At 39.9% G+C, this 23,702-nt stretch overlaps 1 protein-coding gene and 4 non-coding genes across 5 annotated transcripts; 4 read left to right on the forward strand and 1 right to left on the reverse strand.

Moving 5' to 3' along the window:
• Positions 1-310: 310 nt before the first annotated feature.
• On the forward strand, positions 311-15,660 carry LOC119919204 (alsin-like; the record flags this gene model as incomplete). Its single annotated transcript, XM_038739648.1, has 19 exons — positions 311-408; positions 880-946; positions 1,528-1,706; positions 2,111-2,176; positions 3,098-3,196; positions 4,447-4,611; positions 5,133-5,244; positions 6,901-6,978; positions 7,119-7,255; positions 7,435-7,590; positions 7,699-7,813; positions 8,307-8,464; positions 8,922-9,020; positions 9,108-9,290; positions 9,522-9,567; positions 10,232-10,293; positions 11,009-11,158; positions 11,401-11,497; positions 11,810-15,660. Coding segments are annotated over 19 exons (2,106 nt in total), but the record flags the coding sequence as incomplete, so codon positions are not given.
• Positions 15,661-16,458: 798 nt separating this feature from the next.
• On the forward strand, positions 16,459-16,530 carry trnaa-ugc. Its single transcript has one exon. It is a non-coding gene; the product is annotated as a tRNA-Ala (tRNA).
• A 299-nt stretch (positions 16,531-16,829) lies between these two features.
• Positions 16,830-16,901, forward strand: trnaa-cgc. The gene has a single exon. It is a non-coding gene; the product is annotated as a tRNA-Ala (tRNA).
• Positions 16,902-17,125: 224 nt separating this feature from the next.
• trnaa-cgc lies at positions 17,126-17,197 on the forward strand. The gene has a single exon. It is a non-coding gene; the product is annotated as a tRNA-Ala (tRNA).
• A 761-nt stretch (positions 17,198-17,958) lies between these two features.
• trnaa-cgc lies at positions 17,959-18,030 on the reverse strand. Its single transcript has one exon. It is a non-coding gene; the product is annotated as a tRNA-Ala (tRNA).
• Positions 18,031-23,702: the final 5,672 nt, after the last annotated feature.

The raw sequence follows: 23,702 nt of genomic DNA on the forward strand, positions 1-23,702 counted from the left end.
CAAAACTAAATTGACGAAACGATACTAAATACAGTAAGAGACTTTAATAAAATCAGGAACCAACATTTTTCACACACACATACTGAGATTACACTGGAGATCTTTTGTTTAACTTCCCTGATTCACCAGAAAATTAAAAACTACATTGAGACATGTACATAATGCCGATCTGTTCGTCGCTCACTCACACACACATGATCTGGATTTGGTCATTTCTGAAAACATTGGATTTGGTAATCTCTGATAGTGTGATGACACCTAATGTGAGAAGTATCAGTGTCCCACTTATGCAGAAAGATGGTGATTAAATACCGCCGCTCTGTCTCTCTCTCTGCAGTTCTCCACATTTCACGTCTATCCTCTGACCTGTCTGTGGGTGAAACCAGTTACTGATGACAGCAGCGGACTGTGAGTTTGTTGTATTAAAAAAATGCAAACTATGACTAAAGTAAACCTTTAAAACCTCTTTAAACCATAAAATCCAAGTGGTGAAAGGAAGTGAAATTTGTTCTCTTCGTGCACTTTATATTGACTCAATTCTTTGGATTTAGCATCTAGTGAACTGCACTTTAAGGCGCTTGAGCACTGGTGAACATTCAGCCAAGGTGGTTGGCTCATACCTTACTCATTTTCATACGATAGCTGGAACATCTCGCTGACAGTGCAGTGGGTCTTAGTTGTACCTGAGACAGGTCAAGTCTAAGCGCAGATACTGACCTGCTTAAAACTTTAATCTGAATCCCATTTTGTATGATTTTTATTTTTTCTTTTTTTCCAAAAGCAGCAGAAAAAGTGGGTTTTTACATTTTCTGCATCATTTCTGTTAAAACATTTTATATAGATCAAGTTTATTACTGTCCTTGTTTTGTGTTTCTTCAGCTATGCCATCAAAATTACATGTCCAGAGGAGAGTTTCACCCTGGTGGCCTCGACACCACAAGAGAAGGTAAATTTATGATTTATACACTTATTAACTGCTTATTGCAGCTTGGTTGTCATTGAAAATTTGTCATAGCAAATACTATATAAATATATATAGTATACTGCAAATTTATCAACAAAAAAAAATCAATATTGTTAAAAAAATTAAGCTTCAACATCAATAGGGATACGATTTGTGAATAAATGATTAGTCTAGGCATTATAAATGGTTCAGCATTATTACTGAAAAATAAAGAGTAGCACATCTTTTTAAGCAAAGCTTTTTATGTCTTGTTTTGGCCATCAGCTGCAAGCATTAAATACAACTACCGTTAGCTGACACTAAGAAACAGGCTGGACGAGGTAGAACACATAATTATGGGAGCAATAACAGTATCAGGACATCTAGTTGTAAGGGGTTTCAACAATGGCCGATCACAGAGACACCTCGCATGTCTCCAAAAGCAGAATGTGTCCCTTTTTATTAGTTGAGTTTAGTCAGGAGGCACTGAAATATCCTCAGAATATTTATGATTATTTTGTTGTCATCTTTCATTCAGAATTCTCTGCTCATATTCTGCCTATTTTATTGTTTCCTTTCTCCAGAACAAGTGGCTGCGATCTCTTAACCAGGCGGTGGATCAGGTGTTGGGCGGTGGAGGTCAGGGGTCGTCGCCGGGGATGACGGCAATGTCTCGCAAGGCCTCCTACACGTTCTCCGGAGAGGGACGGTTTAAAGACGCCCAGTACACTGGGGGCTGGCTGGCAGGACGGGTTCATGGCAGGTTAGCGAGCATTTCATCTCCGTCTCTGCAGCTACAGTGTGTACTGAATAATGTTGGCAGTGTGTTCATTGTTTTTTGCAGCCCACTATAAACTCTTGGATACTGGAGTGTCCTTGAATGCACCATGAGGAAGAATATTGAAAATGTTCCCAGCTAATACCTGTAGTACTTGTAGTAAATCAGTAGAGACCTGACTAGTACCCAAATAAATGAATGACCAATCAAAACATGTGCAGGGAGTGAGTGAAGCCAGAGTGAACTGTGAACAGACAATTTCCAGTATTGTTGAATCCAGAATGAAGGCTGAATTGATTCTACCTGGTAGTAGCTAATTAAATGGCCACCGAGTGTTAACACTGGCTCTGTGCAAATAGTTGGATAGTAAAATATATTTGCCTTAACAGAGGTACCATGAAGTGGCCAGATGGACGTACCTACAGCGGGAACTTTAAGAATGGACTGGAGGATGGGTGAGTACATCAACCTTGTTTAGTATTAAAGAGCTGGTTAATGTGTAATGTTGTTCATTTCCAAAATGACGCAGAGAGACCCTGTGAGCAGAAGTATTTAACATATTTAAGCACAGGCTTTCGTTTTAAAGTTTTAAACATCCACTATGCCTGAAACTGTGGAACAGGCTGGTGATTTTTTATATTTACTGTGTGATCAGGGGGGGCGTTAGGAGTGTTACTACCAAAGTTCCTGGCTCAGAGGCGGATCAAATTGGACCCCAGTCTCCGGCTCATACAGCGCAGCGAGCCTGCGCAACACCGGCATATTGGCACAATACTCCCGGGAGATAACGCAGTGTAGTTAGGAGCTACGAAAGTTGTGCATGGAGTGTTTAAGCATTTAGCTAGCTAGCTACCACCGTAATGTAGCAACATTTACAAGATGTAGTAACCAAAAAAACACAGACAAAAGGAGGCTGAAGCAAAACATAAAAATAGAAAGTTGGCTGTCCAGTTTAGTATCTGATCCACTGTCAGATCTTCTTATGCTTCAGTTGTCAAGGACTGTTCAAGGCGTACGGTTCATAGACTGTATAAAAATGTTGAACCTACAAAACCTGTGATGCTGTGGCAGGAGGACTCTGTCAGAACCAGGAGGCCAGACTTCCTGGACCGTGCACATAGGGTGATTGTAGAAAGTGAGCAGTCTGATGAGGAGGTTTAAGCTGAATGATTAATAAGCATCTTGTAAGTTAAAACAACTTACTGTTATGACTTAAACACATTTAATATGTTTAACATTTAATATATGTTTGGCCATCTACCATTCCCGTTGGCAGGTGAGCCAAAAAGTAAATGTCCACCCCTGTGTGTATTAAGTAGCATCAATTGAACTGTTGTCTCATTTCGGTAAATTGTGATTTTTTTTTTTCTTTCCAGCTATGGAGAGTGTTTAATACCTAACAAAGTGCTGAATAAGCCTGACAGCTACCAAGGACACTGGAGAGATGGCAAGATCCATGGTTTCGGCAAGTACAAGTCAGTAAACAGTTTTCTATTGATTTTTTTAGTAAGGCAGAACGCCCTTCTTATTTCTCAGTATGTTCCTCCTTTTATGACCTCAGATGAGCATAAGAGTGTTTGTGACAACTTATATATTTACTTTTAATTCAGTTCAAAACATGGACATAATGTGACAAGAATGTAAGGATGTCATACTTTTTTTTATTTAACACACACAGACACACAGACATAAATCATTCACACGCCACCCAAACAAATTACTTTCTTAGATTTAGAGATCCACCCACATGGACATTTCTCTCCACCTCTACGGGTCCATGTAGGCTATATTATCTTTTAAATCATGTCGAGCAGCGCAAGCTTCCCAGGTGATTTCTTTATGGTGTGTTGTACTGTAGTATGAGTGTTTTAATAATTTAGCCTATTTCACCCACCTCAATCCATCTGCTTTTAATCACAGTGCCCATCTTTGCATCACCAGCCTACAGTTAACTGATATCAAGGTGAAATGTCATTAAGGAGTGCGGTTAGAACAGTGAGGCGCTGCACAAACTGTGAAGGGCAGAAAGTTTGATCATGCATTTGATCATCTCACGCCATTGGTTGTATATTCCAGCTGTGTATCAGGCCTCTTTTATATGTTACGGTGCCAGAAAGACTTCTGTAAAGGAAGTGTTAGTATATTAACGCTAACTATCAACGCCATTAACAGTTCAATGACAGAGGAAATGTATAGAAAACGTTATAGCTCATAACGTGAAGTAACACGGCTTTTAACATTAGCTAGCTAGATAACTAGTTTACCGAGACGTCCCTTCATCATCCAGAGAGCCGACGTTACGTACCTCCTCTTCAGATGCTCCAGCATAACTGACGTGCTCCCAGGCCAGAGGTGGCTTTGCAAATGCTGCAGTTCACAACCTTTTTGGCTGAGTGAAGAGTGAAATGCTCCCATACTCTGGAGGTTTTAGGTTGTGAAGGTGTTAATACCACTGCTGATGTTGTGTTGTTTTATTAACTTTACTGTTCACATCACTTACTGACAAAATAGAGAAATGAGCTTTCAGTCGTCTTGTCTGGATCAGCAACAACCTGAAACACAAGTGACCTTAATTGGGACTATCACCTCTTAACAGCATTTTGTGGCCTGTGTGGGCATTGAACCCACGGCCCTGGGAGTCTCAGTGGGCCTCTATATATATATGTGTGTGTGTGTGTGTGTGTGTGTGTGTGTGTGTTCATGACTGTCTGTGGGCTCTGCCTAGGTATGCCAGTGGCGAAGTGTACGAGGGCTGTTTCTGTGATGGACAGCGACACGGTTATGGCATGCTGAGCTCCGGTAAGCTGACCAAGACCTCCTCCAGCGTTTTTCTTGGCCAGTGGGTCCATGACAGGAAGACAGGATACGGAGTCTACGATGACATCACCAGGTGGGATTAATGATTTGACTCAAACCCTAAAAAGCTTCATATTTATGTAACATGTATAAGTAGGAAATCCAGATTTACTAGTTTTAGGATACACTCCCTCCCTAGGAAGTTTGCTTTAATGTTTTTATTTTAGCCTGAACCCCTGGATACTGAATTGTATCCTTGTTTTTCCTGTAATACTAAGGTCAATAACTATCAGCTGAATGTTGTTATGGTCTCCAGTAAAATTGGGAATCTTGTCAGCTCCTAAAGCAAAAAGAAATGACTAGACAATTTGAGGAGACCATCTACGCTTTCTTAATATAACCGGAAAATGTATTTGTTGGCAGGTTGTTAATTTGCATAGTTTGTTTTTATTATCAGTTACAGTTTTAGTTGTCAGTTGAACTTACTTATTATTTCTGCAAGCAAGCACATTCCCAAATAGTAAATAATTATCTTGACTGAATTTAAATGTCATTCATGAAGACAAACAACTGTCATTAGCCACTGCTGTCATGTTTTCTGTTCTCTTCTCCCAGAGGTGAGAAGTACATGGGACAGTGGTTGGACGAGCAGCGGCATGGCAGCGCTGTGGTTGTCACCCAGTACGGTGTGTACTATGAAGGGACCTACAGAGACAACAAGATGAGTGTAAGTTCACCCAGGAGTATGCATTTTCTGACATTTACATGAGATTTAACTGCACAACTGTCTGCCGAAAGACAGGCAATTAAACCTGATTACCAAGTAGGTTTGGGGCCAGTAAATTCTGCTTCATCTAGCTGAATCTGTCATTCTCATGTTATGTTTCTTAGCACTGATTTTTGTATTGTATTGGATTATAGTAACTTGTATGGGGATTCTCAGATGTGTAGTACCTCTGAAAGACAGGAGGTGGTGCCACTGAGCTTTGATTTTTTTAACATCAACTGTAAGTAACAAATGACTTCAGGCAACCATACTCAGCAAAAAAAGAAGCATCCTCTCACTTACAGCTGCTTTTTAAAGATTTAACAACTAAGACATAAACTGAACAAAGTTTCACAGACATGTGAGTAACAGATATGGAAAAAGTATAGACATTGCAATGTATGTATGCTCTGGCAACATCAGCAGTCCTCATGCCTCCTTGCAGCATGGCTAAAGCACGTTCACGCAGATGGGCATCTTTCTTTTGGTGTTCTTCAGAGTCAGTAGAAAGGTCTCTTTAGTGTTCTGGGGTTTTACAACTGTGACCTTAATTGCTTACCGTCTGTACGCTGTTAGTGTCTCAGTGACCATTCCACAGGTGCATTTTCATTGATTGTTTATGGTTCATTGAACAAACATGACATTTACAATAAAGATCTGTAAAGTTATTTGGATTTTTACAGAATTATCTTTAAAATACAGTGTCCTGAAAAAGGGACATTTCTCTTTTTGCTGTGTTTATATACTGATAATCAGAATCACCTTTACTGCCAAGTAGGTTTGCACATACCAGGAATTTGCTTTAGTGACTTTGTGCTTAACAATAAACATAAAATATATAAATATTAAATTGACCACATTAATACAAAAAATAAAATTAACTATAGTCAACTTAAGTGAATAAAATAATATGTATGTGTAATTGTTTATTTACAGTGATTACTTCAATGTGTGGCCATTAAATCAAACTGAAACAAAGGGTAAGGAAGTTTATGAAAATATGCTTTTATTTTGACATTTTTAAAATAAACTATGGATCTAAAAAAAGCAAATTATAGGTATGTATTTTAATTTATTTAGGTATGTAAATACTACATTAGAGAAAACATTCATTATTTATTAATTAAAGTTAATACACCCTGAAACCTCAAATGATACATTAGTTTAGTCACAGCGGCATGAATAGCTGGAAGAAATATTTTAGGCTTTTTTAGTTGAGTCAAAAGCAGAATTTGCAAGTGTGCCAATATTACTGTTGTAAAAATGTCAGTCACTCTAACTATGTGTCCTCAGCATCCACCACTTCAAATAACACAATCAAAACCTTTATAATTATAGTATGAAGAAGATGTGAAAGTCCTTATTATCACATGTTTTGTGCCAGTCCAGTGAAGTCAAAACCTGTCAAAGTCGTCAACTAATCTGCCCTTGGTGCAGATGTCAGGCATTCCTCTACCACTGTGTCCCATATTTAATGTCCGACCTCTCCTACAGCAGAAGCCACAGTGGAAATCCTGACTCGATAGCTGTGGCCATTTGTAGGGAATGAATCTTAATCATTGTACCTCCTTAATATGACTTTGTAAAGTTTAATGCAAGGTGTGTGTTTTCTGTCAGGGTCCCGGTCTGTTGGTGGCAGACGACGACACGGCTTTCCATGGGGAGTTTTCTGATGACTGGATTGCCAACGGGAAGGTACAAAGCATCTCTGTCCCCGTTTATCTGTGTATCAAGTCTAACTTGTGTTCAGTCACTAAAAAAAACAACTTGTACAACTGCACAAAATTGAATATGATTTCATACACCTTCTGCACTCCCTCTCTCTTCTTCTTCAGGGCGTTTTATCCCTGGCTAACGGTGACTGCTTGGAGGGCCTGTTCAGTGGAGAGTGGACCACAGGGCTGAAGGTGGTTGGAACGTACACCAAACCAGCCATCGATGACCCAGAAAACAAAGAGAAGAACCTCCTGCTGTGAGAAGAAGGACTTTGTACTTTTTAAAACCTGGATATTCTGTGATAATCTTTGTGTATGAATGTTCAAGTTTGTGCTTAGCTAATGTGCAGATTATTGTTCAAGTCTAATACAGAGTTTGTTTCATCTAGTGCTCATGTTCTGTTTTAATAAATATCTCAAATGTGCGCATGTGCAGCAGGTTGGGTCAGTACGTGGTGCCCGCAGGTCAGAGGTGGGCCTGTGTGTTCGATGAATGCTGGAGTCGTCTGGGCTGTGATGCTGCTGGGAGAGGAGAGAGGACAACAGCCTGGGAGAATATCGCTGTTACTATAACAAGCGCACGTCGACAAAGGTAGATACAGCTGCACACACAGAGGCAAATGTAAATGCTATTATGCTTGTCTTACATTTGCAGCTGCATATCAAAATAAGTGAGTGTATGTTTTGTGCGTGTTTGTAGCCCAGACCTGAGTAGGTCTCAGAGGAAAGTGTTGGAGTGTTTGGAGTTTATTCCTCAGCATGGTGAACCAGTCACCACCGCAAACTATGACAACATACGAAGATACCTCATCAAGGTACGAGTGGCTGTGAGGGAGACTCTGTTTGTGTGTGAAACTCTCTCTTTCTGTGTGTCTTTATAATAATATGTGCACATAGACCAAATATTAGATACAGTAGCTCTCAGTGTGACGTTATACACTTCAGCAGCACCACAAACTACATCCTACATCAAGATGAATAAACCCCTTTCTAAAACAGTCACAACAAAAACCTGGACATTATAACCTTCATGTCGAGAGCATTTATTGCAAGACTGTTGTAACTGACTGCATTCGTTTTAGCTAGGTGTACTGCTGGCAGCTAAGTGTACATATAAGTGGAGAATCTATCAGGCTTCGCTTAGTGACAATAGGGGAAGAGGGACCCTCTGTACTTTTTGCTGAAGTACCCGATGTTAGAAGTGTTAAGAAGTGTGGATTCTGCCTTTAGTCTTGAATTGAATCATGGAAAGCACTATCTTCTCCTTTATCAGTAGTGTGTGTGTATGTGTGTTTGTTTGTATGGCAGGCATGTGAGACCCCTCTCCACCCTCTGGGCTGGCTGGTGGAGACGTTGGTGACCGTCTACAGGATGACTTACGTCGGTGTGGGTTCCAACCGCAGGCTGCTCAGGCAGGCCGTCCAGGAGGTTCAGGCCTACCTCACACATTTCTACAGCATTCTCCGGTAGATTCGAGTTCAAAGTTACCTCTTTTGTTTACCTCATCGGTCAGTGCCCACAGCTTTTTGTAGACGTGCATCCAGTGTACGTTGTGTGGTATTTTCAGCCCTGGTGTTTCCTCCATTCTGTTCATAAGACTGGAGAAACTCACCTGGGCTCAGGTGCCACAGAGAGCTTCTCATGTATGGTGTCTGCTAAGGAACGCTAGCGGGAGTGAAACACCAGTGCATTTGTAGCTTTTTGCTGCTAGTGTGGTTGAAGCAGAGTCAAACAGCTTTGTGAAAACTCAAACTGACACGTGTCCGCAAAGTTAAACACATAATTGGAGGTTAACTACTAGAGAGAGCATTGCAGATTTTACTTTTAGCGCTGTTTTCTTCATACGTGTGTAGATAGATGCAGTTACAAAACAAGGAAGAGCCTGAGTTTCTGCCACTAAGTAACATAAATTGGTCCCTGCAGGTTTCTGTTTCCGGGGCTACCAGATGATGGCGGCATCATCCCAGACCCCCTTCCCTCTCCAACTAAGAGCAGAAACAACTCTAATATAGAAGAGCAAGAGTGAGTATCAACACAAAAATAGAGCTTTTTATTTGTCAGCTTGTTCGTCTCAGTGCTGTTAAAACAAATCTCCTCCTTGTTCTACAGCAGCGTTCTGGTGGTGAGCTGCTCCTCTCTGCTCCTCCCTGTGCTGCTTCCTCGACTCTACCCTCCTCTCTTTACCTTGTACTGCCTGCAGGAGGAGCAGGCGGAGGCCCAGTACTGGGAGCGCATCCTCCGACTCAACAAACAGCCCGACCAGTCACTGCTCAGCTTCCTTGGGGTGCAGGAGTGAGTGTGTAGATTCAACAAACACACACACACACACACACACATATTTTGTGCTTGTCTCTAAATGGCATAACGTTTGACAGTGTAGTTCTGGTTGTTAACCAGTATTTTAAATACCTTTTTAAATAACCTCCTAATGCAGAGAGCTGTATGCTTACAAAGAGAGTGTGTCACAAATAACCTGTCCAGTTATGCTTTCTGTTGTCTATTATTTTTTAAATTCTCTTATAGGAAGTTCTGGCCAGTGTGGATGTCAATACTGGGAGAAAAAAAGCAGGTCAGATACTGAGGCTACGTTCACACTGCTGGCCTTAATGCTCAGTTCCGATTTAGTGCCCAGGTCCGATTTTTTTGATTGACTGTTCACATTATTTTTTAAATGTGGCCTATATCAGACAGTGAACAGGCCACGGCCTGAAATTTACCCGCATGTGCAAAAGAATAATACGACGTCACACGCAGCACGCTGTCGTACGAAAGTAAACACGGAGGCCACAGAGGTTAGCGCAACCCTCCTGATTTTCATTGCCCTCTCCCTTGTTTCCTCCCGGGGTAACAATTATCCTGATTTATGACAAAGGTTCACAACTTTGTGTCCTTTTCTTTTGCATTAATTACAGTTTCTGGCACTGTACAGCGCTACAACTCTTTCTAGCGTTTCTAGTGGCATCTACATATTGCATGCAGAATTTTGACTGTCCACACTGATTTCACGCATTTCAAACAATCCAACCTGTATCTGATTTGGACCACATATAAAGTGGCTCTAATCTGAGCTGGAAAAAAACAGAGTGGGTCATTTTGGCCGGCAGCCTGAACGCAGCCTTTGTGTACTTTTTTCTCCTCATGTATCTTTTTCTAAATGTCTGCCTCCCTCAGACACATGACACATAAGGTTACATTGTGCTGTTGCATTTATTGTGTTGTTTCTTTTATCACAGATTGTGTCTAGCAGTAAAGATGCCTGCTTCGTTTCCGCTGTAGAGACACTTCAACAAATCAGGTAGCTGCTATGTGACGCCCTGTTTACCGGCTACTCACTGACCCAACCTAAGATGTGTCACTCCATAGCTAAAACGAAGCGTTCAACAGAGGGTGAAAGAGGAGCTGCAGCAGTGTACAGTATGAAAAAAAATATGCTACCATGTAAACCTGTTCTGGTACAACCCCTAAATAAGATTGTGAACCTGAAAATGAGCATAATACCACCTCTTTAAATCATCAGCGTAAACTAACTCCCATCTCTGACACGAGACAAAAAAAAGACTCAGGGCCGTGAAAACAAAAAGATCCTGTTTCCTCAACAGCTTTTACTGTAAAACCATCCAATTTCTAAATGGCTCCCCAATTCTGCACCAGTGCTTAAGAAAGCAAAGCTCTAACTGCTACTTTCTTTTAAGCACAGACATTTAACTTATTCTTATTTTAATATTTTACATCAGTGGATGTGTTTTATGCGGTGGGGGCTATGTGTCTTCTTACAAAGTGTCTTGACTGTTATGCTGTGATTGTTGTTGTTCTGTCATGAGCACACTGAAGGCAGATTCTTAACAGCTAAGTTGTATGGCAATATAAAGTATTGAATCTTGACGCCACAAGTCGTGATAGAACACAACACAAATCTTTATTTGTATAACAGTGCAACACAGGACGTTAGAAAAATTGAAAGAGCATTATAACATGTATAAATAAAACTGTATGTCTCCCTACACATGCAGCACCACCTTCACGCCGTCAGACAAACTCCTCGTCATCCAGAACACGTTTGAGGAATTGACCCAGGAAGTAAAACCTATGCTGGATGACAACTTCCTCTGGTGTATGGATGACCTGCTCCCTCTCTTCCTCTATGTGGTGCTCAGGGCGAGGCATGTGAACACACACACACAAACATCACTTTGTTTATTTATTGTCTAATGTCAGTCTGTTATTCTGGATACAGCTAATGTAGCTAATTTGCACCTAAATTCTGTCATTCAACTTACATCTTGATTGCTGATCTGTTTGGTGAGCGTAAATGACACACATTGAAGAAGAGGCTTCGGTCTTATCTCAATGTATCATGCGGTTCTAACATGACTGAACATGTTTTTGCTGCTCTGCTCTCCAGGATCAGGAACCTGGGAGCTGAGGTCAGTCTGATAGAAGATTTGATGGATCCCAACGTTCAGCACGGAGAGTTGGGACTGATGTTCACCACTCTGAAGGTGGGGCCCCCCCTACACACACACACATGGATAATGGTTTTATTCATTTCCTGAACGTAGCTGCAGTTGGAATGAAATTTAGGGGACACCTAGGCAGTCCTTCCATATCTAATGACATTCTGCCAATAGCGGCATGATGATCATCATCGGTCAAACACACTTTATACAATTCATCTTCCAGATTTAAATTACTAAAATAACACATTTAGATGATTACGTAGCCTTTAAAGATGTTGGTGCTTTTTAGTTTATGTAATACATTTATCAGTGGTCCTTAATCACTTACACATCAGTTAAATGATTCTGCTGCAGGCCTGCTACATCCAGATCCAGCAGGAGTCGACTATGTAGGAGCAGGACAGGAAGACGCCACACAGTCGGCAAAAAGTGGAAACAGCAAGGAAAGCACTGCCGGGGGCGGCACGGTGCTTCACACACAGGAACTGCCAGAACAAAACCAGTCAAAACCACTGGGAAGCTGTTTTCTTTCTAGAACCGAAAAGATCTTCTTGCACTTGTAGCATGTTTTTACCACTCGTAGCATTGTGCAGTGTACGGCGAGCTCTGCGTTTCACTGGTCCCAAAGCAACTGCAGGAGGGTAACACAGGTGGACTTAGCACAGCAGATCCAATCTGGGCCTCCTGATCAAAGATCAGACCTTTGGTTCATCGGTAAGCAGCTGCAGCAGCTGGGGAGCAGACTGGATGGAGGGTTTTGCTTTTTTTAGCAAAATAAAACTTCACACAGTTGTAGAGTTTTACGGTCAGCGTGAAAACAGAGTAAACAGCTTAAGGCACTTTATGCCTCAGCTGAGGTTTGAGATTGCTTCCCCAGAAGCCAAACCAAACTCACCAACTCAGAAAACTGATAAAAAGGGAACAAAAGCTTAATTTCTCATGAAACAGTATGTTCATGCAAACATAAATTATATGCAAAGCATCTTACTTTGTTTACATATAAATAAAAAATCATCCCCTCTCACTCTTCCAAACTAATTTAGACCTTTTTACACCTTTCAGTTATTATGAATAATGTACACTTTTCTGTACTACAAACCAAACCTGTGCATGCTCCTGCATGTTGAAATAACTGTTTGTCTCAGGTCCACACTTCTGGTACTATAACTAACATAAACTGACCAGTAGGACAGTAGCATGTAACTACAGAGGGAAAGGATATTGTACTTTACCTGAAATAAGTCATGAGCGCACACTGATAACCTAAGCGTCAAGGAAATGTTTATTCCTCTGTTGATATTTCATTCAGTTTGTTATTCTGTGTGTTTCTGTGTGAGCGAGCATTTATGAACAAGTCTGACAAGGAGCACTTGTAACGTTGCACTGACAACTTTCTAGTTTGGTTTCACCGACCAGCCAGGAGAGTGTTTGAAGAGAGATTATATTATATATATAAAAATAGTTGAAGGTTGGCTGAAAAAGTGATGAATACTTTGTGTGAAGTCAATCATTTTTAAAGAATTAAGTCACATTGTGACACATTTTAAGAAGGTCATATTATGCTTTTTGGGTATTTTCCTCTCCTTTATTGTGTTATGTGTATTTTTTGTGCCAGTGATAAGTTTGCAAAGTGAAAAAGCCCAAAGTCCACCCCAAAGGGAGTTTGTAGTCCAGTCTTCTGTAAATTATCTGCGTAACAATGTAGCACACGCCTTAATGCTCGCCTAGAGGCTAGTGTGGTACGACCATTGGCTATATATAAAAGAAATGGACGAAGTCATCGTGACGTCACCCGTTGGTTTGTGGACTGTCGTTTTGAAGCCTCGAGTCTGGCCTATAGGATGCCGCCATGGTGATTTTTTGCAACCAGAAGTGCCTTGACGTGACCATATTTGGACCAGATGGTGGAGCTAACGGCTGTGTGCGGAGCTAGCTAGCTTGCTTAGCTAGGTGCATCTGTAATTCACGTTAACTGTCATTTTAACAATTTAGTCTAGCAAACAAAAGTCTTAAAACTAAATGTACTCACCAGAGAAAGTGAACAGCCAACTCCTAATCAGCTTTTTCAACCACTGGTTAGATTGGGTATGAGTCACTCTAGCCTGATTGACAAATTGCCATGGTAACAACTTGAATCACAGATAATCCCACCCTGAAGCATACTCTATTTTACTCAATTAATTAATTTAATTATTCAACTGAGAAGTAGGGTCATTTTACCATTATTGCTAATGGAGCCGGACTTCTTTTTGCAACCAGAAGAGTCGCCCCCTGCTGGCCGTTCAATAGAGTGGAGGTTTCTGGGACTTCCGCATTGGCTTCACCCGCTTGGGTACGACCTTCAGGCAGTCAATGGACATAAAGTTGTTACTGTTATGTAGAGATAGTGCACAATTAAGCGTTACATATGAAAGGTAAATTTTTTACAAATTAATTACTTACCACTCTTAAACGTGTGAAGCTGGTTTGTGTAGTTCTACCTGTGTGTCGAGATCACAATTGGGCTAGAACATGTACGGCTGAACCGAAGACAGAGTTACTGGCTGAAGTGGCTTTGTTTTGGATCAGACTACCTTGCTTGTCAGGACCCACCCTACCCTGCTTCTGATTGGCTAGTAGTCCTTACCTAGGTATGTAGGTAGGATGGTGGGTAGGTAAGATTGAATAGGAGTGAGATGCTTCACTCGGCAGCTAAAACTGAACATAGAAATATGGTGTTTTTTGAAAATGAAACCATTTAAACCTGTTCTTGTACAACCCCTAAATAAGATTTTGAACCTAAAAATTAGCAAAATATGACCTCTTTAAACTCTTTCACTGCTTTCTTGTGACCTACTGCACTTACTTAATTGACAAAAAATATGCCATGCGAATCAAGTATCAATGTGTGTGTTTAAATGCAGATCCAGATTTTAAAACAATATTATCATATTATATGAGTTTATCTGGATCCTTTGAATCCATGTGTACGTGTTGTAAATGTATTTTCATATCCAGATCTTTAAGGGACATCAAAGTATTCATTTTCAAAGGTAAATGACATTTTTAAATGAATTGTATTACTTCATAAAATTAATATTATAATTTAATTTAAATTATTTATTGGAGACAAATAAAAAATTTTAATCAATGTTTTGTCTTAGATCTGAAAATCTCCTACAACTCTGAAATCCTGCCAGCAGTGATTGTTAGATAATTCACAGTAATTATGGAAGCACTGATTATAAAAATCCACTACGGTGTATTTAAGATATAGAACCAGTGTTACATCGTACATTAAGACACGATAGTTTTTTAGGAGCAGATGTGTTCAGAGTACAGCATGTGCTGCTGTTGTTTTACTGACATGAGATTGATTTTATGTGAGGAATAAAACTAAAAGCTCAGATTGAACTGCACAATGCAGCAAAACGCAGCTGTTGGGTTGAAAATGTCGTTATTTCTCTACCATTTCAGCGTTAGTGAAATGTGTTTGTACTGTATTGTCACTTGTGTCTTTGCAGAACGTATACCCTCAAAACCTGTATGTGTTGGGACAGTCAATTCAATGTTCTTCTTGATTTTTGTTGTTAAAACCACTGCAGTGTAATACAGATGTAACATCTAAGGATGAGGATGAGGCAAAATCATTCAGCTGACCTCTGACACCAGGTTAAAGGACTTTACAGATGTGCATGTAAATCACCTGTAGTTTTCTATACTGCCAGCCATTTTTCATCACATACTGCTTTCTGTTTGATTTATTTCCTACCTTTTAGGTTGGCACTGGTGTGAGATCATTTCAGAACAGCATTAAATCAGTGAGATCTAGTCTTCTTTATTTTCTGATTACTGACATTATTGTCAAATATCCGTTTTAAAAACTCCTTTGTGTGTTATGTTATTGTACTGAAATAAACTAAAACCAGTGACTCAAAGAAACATAGTGGATAAAATAAAATGGAAGTGACATGAAGTGCATATGCTTTCTACTTCATTGGCTAAAACACGCCAGGATCTTTGTAATACCTAAATTTCTTAGGGGTTTTGAGGATATAACCTGACTGAATTTATCACTTTAGTCTATATTTTTATAACTTCATACATTTATAGAAAGAGGTGGTCAGTGGAAATGATTGTAGAGTGCTAATTAGTTTTGATTGATAACTGCAATGTGATAGGAAAAATGATCAAAAAAGGGCAATAAATGTGGTTTAATTCTTCAACTGTCTCCTGATGAATATTATTTATTTTCTACCGTCACTCATTTTATTATTTACTCCTGTGCTTTCTCTTCTGTGACATGTCTTCAGTGAAAAAGCCTGTAATTCAAGCTGGAATTACATTTATTTTTGCTAATAAACACACAGCATGTCCTTGTTGTTTGGTTTGAATGGGTCATTACAACAAGGAACCTTTGTAGATGTGAATATTGGGTGATTTGTGGGCTACAATTTGATTGGTTTACAAGATCTCAAGTCAGAGGAGTTCTTTAGTGGAAATGGGATCTCTGTCAGAAAGAGTGGTTTAAATATGACCTGATGATTTGGGGGCGGTAGTGATGAGGTGGCAGATTGGCTTCAGTCCGCGGCTGCTGGTGGAACTAAGACGCTACTTTGTCAGTATCATTATAAAGTGCCTTTGAGAATTCATAAGATTCAGTGATTTTCCATTTAAGGTCACATATATTTTATTAAATACATCTCAAGCTTTGTCTAAGGGGAGTCTCAGACTTTGAAGAATGTGGGGAAACTAACCCCATGTCCTCCATGTAATGTCCAGCCTGTCATAGAAGGATTGATGATAGATCTTCACTAAAGTTAGCATTTAATAAGCACAACAACAAAAAGTTTCTCAATTTATTAATATTTCTCTATGACAGGGTCACAATTATGAGTCTAGATCGTGCACATTGTCACTAGACTGCTGGGGGGCAAGCAGTGAAACGCTATTGACTGACTAACCAACTGCAAACTTTGGATGACAGTGATATGGTTTGCAAAATATACTGTTATCACATAAGAGGGGATGTAGCTCAGTGGTAGAGCGTGTGCTTTGCATGTACAAGGTCCTGGGTTCAATCCCCAGCATCTCCAAAATGTCTTGTCTTTAATAGTAACACCAGGCGTAAGAAAGAGCTGTGAGACAGTATGCTTACATTTAGGATTTTAAAAGTATCTAATTCAACAATTTGACTGGCTAAACAACAGCAATGATACAACTAATGGTTTGTTCAAGACCAGACTAACAGCAAAATGCATTATAGTGACTTGGGTTGCAAAACATATTGACATCACGCAAGTTTTCAATTTGGCAACAGTTTGCTGCTGAGATTATTTTCCAACAGATGATGAGATTTCACTCTGTGTTAGTCCATATCTGCAAAGGTACAAGAGGGGATGTAGCTCAGTGGTAGAGCGTGTGCTTCGCATGTACAAGGTCCTGGGTTCAATCCCCAGCATCTCCAACATGGTGTCATTTTAATAATAACGTTGGGCTTAATAAAGAGCTCTTTGACTGGCTAACTGATGGCAATACAACTAATGATCTGCTGAAGACCAGACTATAAGCAAAATATGTTGGATCACACAAGTTTTCAATTTAGCAAAAGTCTGGCACTGAGATTATTTTCCAATTTATGTGCAGATGTCACTCTGTCTTAGTCCATATGTATGGAAGCACAGCGTAAAAGGGGATGTAGCTTAGTGGTAGAGCGTGTGCTTCGCATGTGCAAGGTCCTGGGTTCAATCCCCAGCATCTCCAACGCAATCTTATTTGAAGCGTATTGACATTAATCTACATGGAGGGTTTTAAGGGTGAACTTCATCCATCAAAAGTCAGAGGGTGCCCTCCACCCTGCAATTGAACCTGAATCCATGACTTTTACCTAATTCAAGATGGCAGCACCAGGTGCAGATCTTGATGCAGATCTATGAAATCTTGAGTGCTAAAATGTTAGATAGGTTGCCAATGTTTTTTAGATCAGATTGAGGACTTCACTGAATGATTTAGAATTTGACTTTTGATGGATTTATTTGTTTTGCTGCGGCAACTTACACTATGGATTAAAGCATATATATAAATAAATAAATACAATCATATACAGAAATTTAAATGTGTGAATACATGGATAAGTAAATTAATGAATAATTATACAAATTAATAAATAAGGACAAAAATGTGTGAATTTATAAACATATATATACAGTAATTGAATAAATACATAAATAAATGTAACATTTAAGTTGTGATTTATTCATTTGATTATTAAGTATAACATTACATAATAATTATTTAAGCACTAAATTCTATAATGATTTATGTTTTTATATATTTAGTTTCAGCCCTTAAAAACCTCAATAATTACACAGCTAGACAAAAAATATATATGATGACTAGACAAAAAGATCTGACAGTGCATTGTCTTTTTCTAGTGGCATGTATCAACTATTATGGCTCAGTAACTCCTTTTTTAGTCCATTAAAGAAACATTGAACAGCACATACCAGGATTAATGACTGCGTTGGAGATGCTGGGGATTGAACCCAGGACCTTGTACATGCGAAGCACACGCTCTACCACTGAGCTACATCCCCTCCTGTGCTTTTGCAGATATGGACTAACACAGAGTGAAATCTCATCATCTGTTGGAAAATAATCTCAGCGCCAAACTGTTGCTAAATTGAAAACTTGCGTGATGGCAATATATTTTGCAACCCAAGTCACTATAATGCATTTTGCTGTTAGTCTGGTCTTGAGCAAACCACTAGTTGTATCATAGCTGTTGTTTAGCCAGTCAAATTGTTCAATGAGATACTTTTAAAATCCTAAATGTATGCATACTGTCTAACAGCTCTTTCTCATGCCAAGTATTACTATTTAAGATGGGACATGTTGGGGATTGAATCCAGGATTTTGCACATGCAAAGTGCACACTACACCACTGAGTTACATCCCCACACTTACCTAACCAAGCTGACTCTGAAATAGATTTTGCGCCTGTCACATAGATTAAGATTAAACATTAAACCTTAACGTTAAGATTATCGTGTATAGATGGTGTGTAGTCCTTGAAAAAGAAGCTACCTGAAGGTTACACATAAGCCTATTCACTCATTAACATTTCTGTGTGATTTCACCGTTCCTGACTCCACCAAATGACACAAAGGATTATATTTTTAAACTAAAACATGCTTTCTGTTGTTGCAGGAGACCCACTCTGAGAGGGTTTCTCTGTTGAGTGCGCTGCTCAGAGATCTTCACAGCAGTGTTGTAAACTGCAGATGCTGTAGGTTGGGTAATGGCACAAAATGGACACAAGAGGGAAACGTTTGCTTTTATTAGTGTGGATCACAGTGATGCTGTGCAGGGGCAAATTCTCCAGAGAGATGGAAGGACAGCATTGCACTGATCTCCTCGGTCAGTACTTGTTGAGATATCTTAAGACAAACAGACCTATCAAACCGCCTTCATTTATTTTAGGTCACTAAGGCAGAAGATTCAAAACAAGCTGGCATACATGAAGCCCTGACATGTGGATGAATCCCAATATTCACCAGGCTTTTACCTCTGCTAAAAGAGACTAAAAGCTGCATAGGACTGGTCTATATGAGTGAATCCTCTTCACTTTACACGTACACATTTTCATATGAATCAGCTGACTGACAACTTTAATATGACACCAACTGCTACAGCATCTGGAGTGTCTGCAATGTTCCTGTCATAAACGACAGTGTTCGACTGTAGATGTGACCAGCGTTGATTCAGATCTATTTCCCTTCCTGTATAACAGGCTATGGTGCCACATAAACCTCCAGTGTGATACCTAAATGGCCATAATGTCACACCTGCCTGTGGAGTGTGATCCCGGATCAGCGCCTGTGTTGTAACGAGAGCAGGTATCTTTTTCATTATTCATTGATGCTGTCGTTACTTAATGACATCACTTGCATGGGTGCCGTTATCTCTTTCCCTATCCAAGGCCCAATAGCCAAAGTACACTCAGTGTCTGTCTGAGCAGGGTATGAAGTGAATTTATAATCATATACGGTACATTTCAAGTTTCTGGCTCTTTGCTGGTGGTTTGATTTGATATAACTGAGCAGTGAGGGAACATTGAGTTAGATGCTGTTTCCCTAAAATCTCAACTCACTGCCCTCTGCCCAGAGAAAACCTCCTAATATCGATTATGCTAGGTGCGTGGTTTAATTTGGGTTAGCTGCCTCTGAGTGAATCTGCTGTGAGTCTCAGTGGTGAGCAGAAGAAGCTATCCTTGTTTGTGATTTAGGTTGAGATGCCATGTATTTTATGATTCAAAGATTGTCTTGTTCCTACAGAAACACACACTCATTGCTGCAAAACAACAGCACTTTGATCGACGCTCCATCAACTTCTTGCTTTTGTATATTGCTTTATATTTATGTATTAACTGTCTAGTTGGAACGTGCTGGGAGAAAAGTACAGTGATGTTGTAGCACATGAATATGTATGTATTATGTATGCAATGTAGTGTTATGTACAGTACACAGATCATCAGTGACTCCATTTCAAGTACTGCTGCGATTTTAAATGCAATGGTAATGTGTAAGTGACAGGCAGAAAATAACTTAATGACTTGTTCTGAATCTCACGGTGATATAGCAGATAGTGTTTGTTCATCCGTTTCCTCTTTCCAGCATCAGTGGCCTGTGACCAGGTGTGAAAGCCGGAGGTTGTTTAGGGAAACACAGGATGAGTGTTTAAAAAATATCAAACCTGCTGGCATTTGTATTGGAAATACAGAAGAGACAAAAGAGACTATTGGAAGCTGTTTTCAGTGGAAACAGGCAGCAGTATATGACCTTTAGGAGCTAAGGCATAGCCTCTGCCTATTGCAGATTCAGACATGTCATTTGCATCAGTGAGCAAAGGAGATATAGAAAATTACATTGGTGCTATCTTTCAAGTTAGGTTTAGGCAAAGAGATAAGACATTACAGAAAATAGCAATATCTTTGAGGATTTAGCCCGCATGCCTTAAGAATCTCTCAAAGTAGCAGATGACCTTAGTTGGCTTACATGACGATATGTCAAGCCTGTGAATTAGCCTGATGACTCCTGGACTACTCGTTAAACGTTACTAACGTTTTGCAGAAGATTAACACACAAGCTGAGCTACAATGCCAAAGTTTCAACTTAAGGTTAACGTTAGTCCCTGATGGTTCCAGTTTCTTCAGGCTGAGATAATATCAGCGAGACATTTAGCTAGAATGGACCTTTGTTAAGTCTACCCCTCCCACACTGACACATATTCTGTTTATAGAGCAATGTCATTAATCTATCATTATGCTAAAACTGGTTATAAATCCACATTTAAAGCTGATTTTTCAAAAAGGTCTGTCCTGATGACAGCTATTTGTCTTTTAACATGACAAAGGTACACTGCTCAGAGTGACACACCAGACTGTAAACACCACCGAATCATCGAGGATGGAAGAGACCCACAAAATCTGGAACAAATCACGAAGACGCCCTTCAGCCACCTGGAAACCCAGAGATGGTGAAAACAGAGTGGGTTCACTGGCAAGACAAAGCTGCAGTATTTAATACCTGCACTGGAAACACCAAGACAACACCATCCAAACACAATCACTGAGAATGACAGTGTCACAATCCTCCAGGATGAGAGAGATGCAGGCTCAAAGACAGGAAGGAAACCAGATGCATGCTTAACCCTGCGAAACCATCCCAAGAAACAGCTCTGAAATTCACACACCTGTTATCAGACTACAAGTACCTGGAGTATTAAGACTGAAACAATAAATTTGATTAATTGACTCATTCATTTTGTGATGCTGTGTTAATCTTCATGATTTCACTCCATCTTACAGCCACATTCAGCTAAAGGAACACTTTTTTAGTAGGGGGATATGGATGTTGTGCCGTAACAGTCAGGTTTAATCAGTAACCTCAAACCTGCATACCATAGTTTATCTCCCATAATAAGGATACGTAATCAAATAATAAGATGTGCTAGAATAAAAAATAGACTTGTGTGAGTTTCTGGCTGTATCGCACAGTGAAGGCTGGCGTCCAACTCATCTGCAGAGGGAGAGAGAGCGGAGGGCCTGGCAGAGCTGCAGGTCAGTGGGTTCAGGTTGGCACAGCTTCTAACACACACATTTTGATTGGCCATATCTCAGCTGTGTGTCTGCGGAGAAGATGAGAGGAAGTAAGGAGGAAGAGAGGCAGACAGGAAGAGCAAAGGAGAGAATACAAAGTAAGCAGAGAAGGGAGAAAGAAAGAGATTAAGTCTCATCACCTTGACCTTCTTCCTTCTCTTGCTGAAAATCTTCCTATTAGCAAAATGAGGCTGGCACAAAAAGAGCAGAATATGAAGAAGAAGAAAATGTCTAGTGTTAACACCTAACATATTAGCAGCTACAGATGGCAATGAAGGTTAACGTGCTGGAAGATTTTCATTTAGATTTTTTACTAATAGACAGAAAGTGGAAAGGAAATCAATTGGAAGGACGAGAACACGAAAGACAAAGAAAGACACCTCTGCAGTTGAAGCACCGAGCTGCTGTTGCCGCAGAGGCGTCTCCTCCTACACAAGGCCAATTTGTCCTCTCCTCTTTGTCTGTTTCTGTGTTTGCCTCGGTCCCTCCTCCTGTCCTCCAGATCCAGTACCATTGAATAAACGGAGGAGGGGGTCAAAGGAGGACACGAGGGATTTGGGATTATTGACCTGCCTTCACTAAATGCTGGTATGGCCAAGCCTTCCGGCCTCCAGTTCATAAATCTGCCATCACCATTCATTCACCAATAAACACTTTCCACCTTACTGAAACAAGTGCAGATTAATGACACGCTAGGGGCATAAAGTAAAACCAAAAAAACACAAACATTTTCCATTAAGTAAATTAGTATGCTTTTTTGAAGCACAGCGCTTGACCAGGTTGTTTTTTTGTTTTATTATACCTTTATTTTACCAGGAAAGTTTATTAAGAACAGTGTCTTTTTTTACAATAACAGCCTTGCAGGAGACAAAGGCCTCCTGTGGGAAAGGGTACTGGGATAACATAAAAACATAAAACAATAGACAGAGGATGCAGGACAACAACACAGTCCCAACAACCAATCTTCAAACCAGGCACAAGGACACAAAGAGACCAGATGAGAAAATAATTAAAAGACAGATAAGAAACATGATAACAAACTAGACATAAGATAATCTACAGAGTAGACGATACAACAGATGGCACAATAGTTGAATAGTCTATTGTCAGGTGTGCAGACATCTAAAAAATAAGGCCAGGTGACCTTCTCTCCCAAGCTATTGTTTTCATATTTCACTGCATCATAACTTTTTGTGCACATGCAACACCATGACTTTCTTTGAATAGCGACTGTCTGAGAGTGTGCACCCTTATTCTCATTGTCCTGTACGATTCATTGCTGCAATACAACAAAGACAAAGAGTTCTTGGAGAGCGATCAGGGAGGCGGTGTACTGCATATAGTCAGGAGGTCATGACCTGAACCCTTCAGTCCTTACTACTCCTTGCTGCCCCTTGAAAAATCAATAATACAAAGACTATATGCACATCGTAGTACTTCATCCGAAGCAATGTTTCATTTGACCATCATTTTTTGCATTTGTGCATGAATAATTCTGGGTGGGAATGCTGGAAATTGGAAGAAAATGTGCATAAAAGGTTGGCATGTCATGAAAAAGAAAACGCATTTCTGTGCAGGTATTCGAGTCATGCTTTCCACTCCCTGCTACATGCGTCTGATCCACTACAGGACAGTTAAGCCTGTCTTAAAATTATACCCATATGCCCATATGTTTGGTGAAGAGAGATGGGGGTCAAAGTCCACAGTCCAGCTATTCAAGACGAAACATGAAAAATGACTCCATCGTGTCGGTCGCATCAGAGGTGGATGACACTGCTAACAGGATAGTATGTTGCAGGGTGCCTATGCAGTATGGAAAAGTATCAAATTAGATTTTAATAATTTCCAGGTCTAGATAAAAGTATGGGACCAAGAAGAGAGAGTATGGAAACATACAGTATAGTCAGAATGTAACATACATGTTAACAGTTGGATTTTAAAACAATTTATTTACATAATTAACATCTATCTATTAGTATAAGTCCGGAGATTTGAGTCTGGAACTTTGAAATGGAAAATGTGTAGGAACCCTGATGTTGGCTAGGAGTTATTTATCATTGTAACACTGATACATACACAAATAAACTTGTTTTAGTCACAAAGACGGGA

This window comes from Micropterus salmoides, unplaced genomic scaffold, assembly GCF_014851395.1.
Source record: "Micropterus salmoides isolate LMB-PRFRI ecotype aquatic unplaced genomic scaffold, ASM1485139v1 Ms_hic_scaffold_2609, whole genome shotgun sequence".
Classification (NCBI taxonomy): Eukaryota; Metazoa; Chordata; class Actinopteri; order Centrarchiformes; family Centrarchidae; genus Micropterus; species Micropterus salmoides.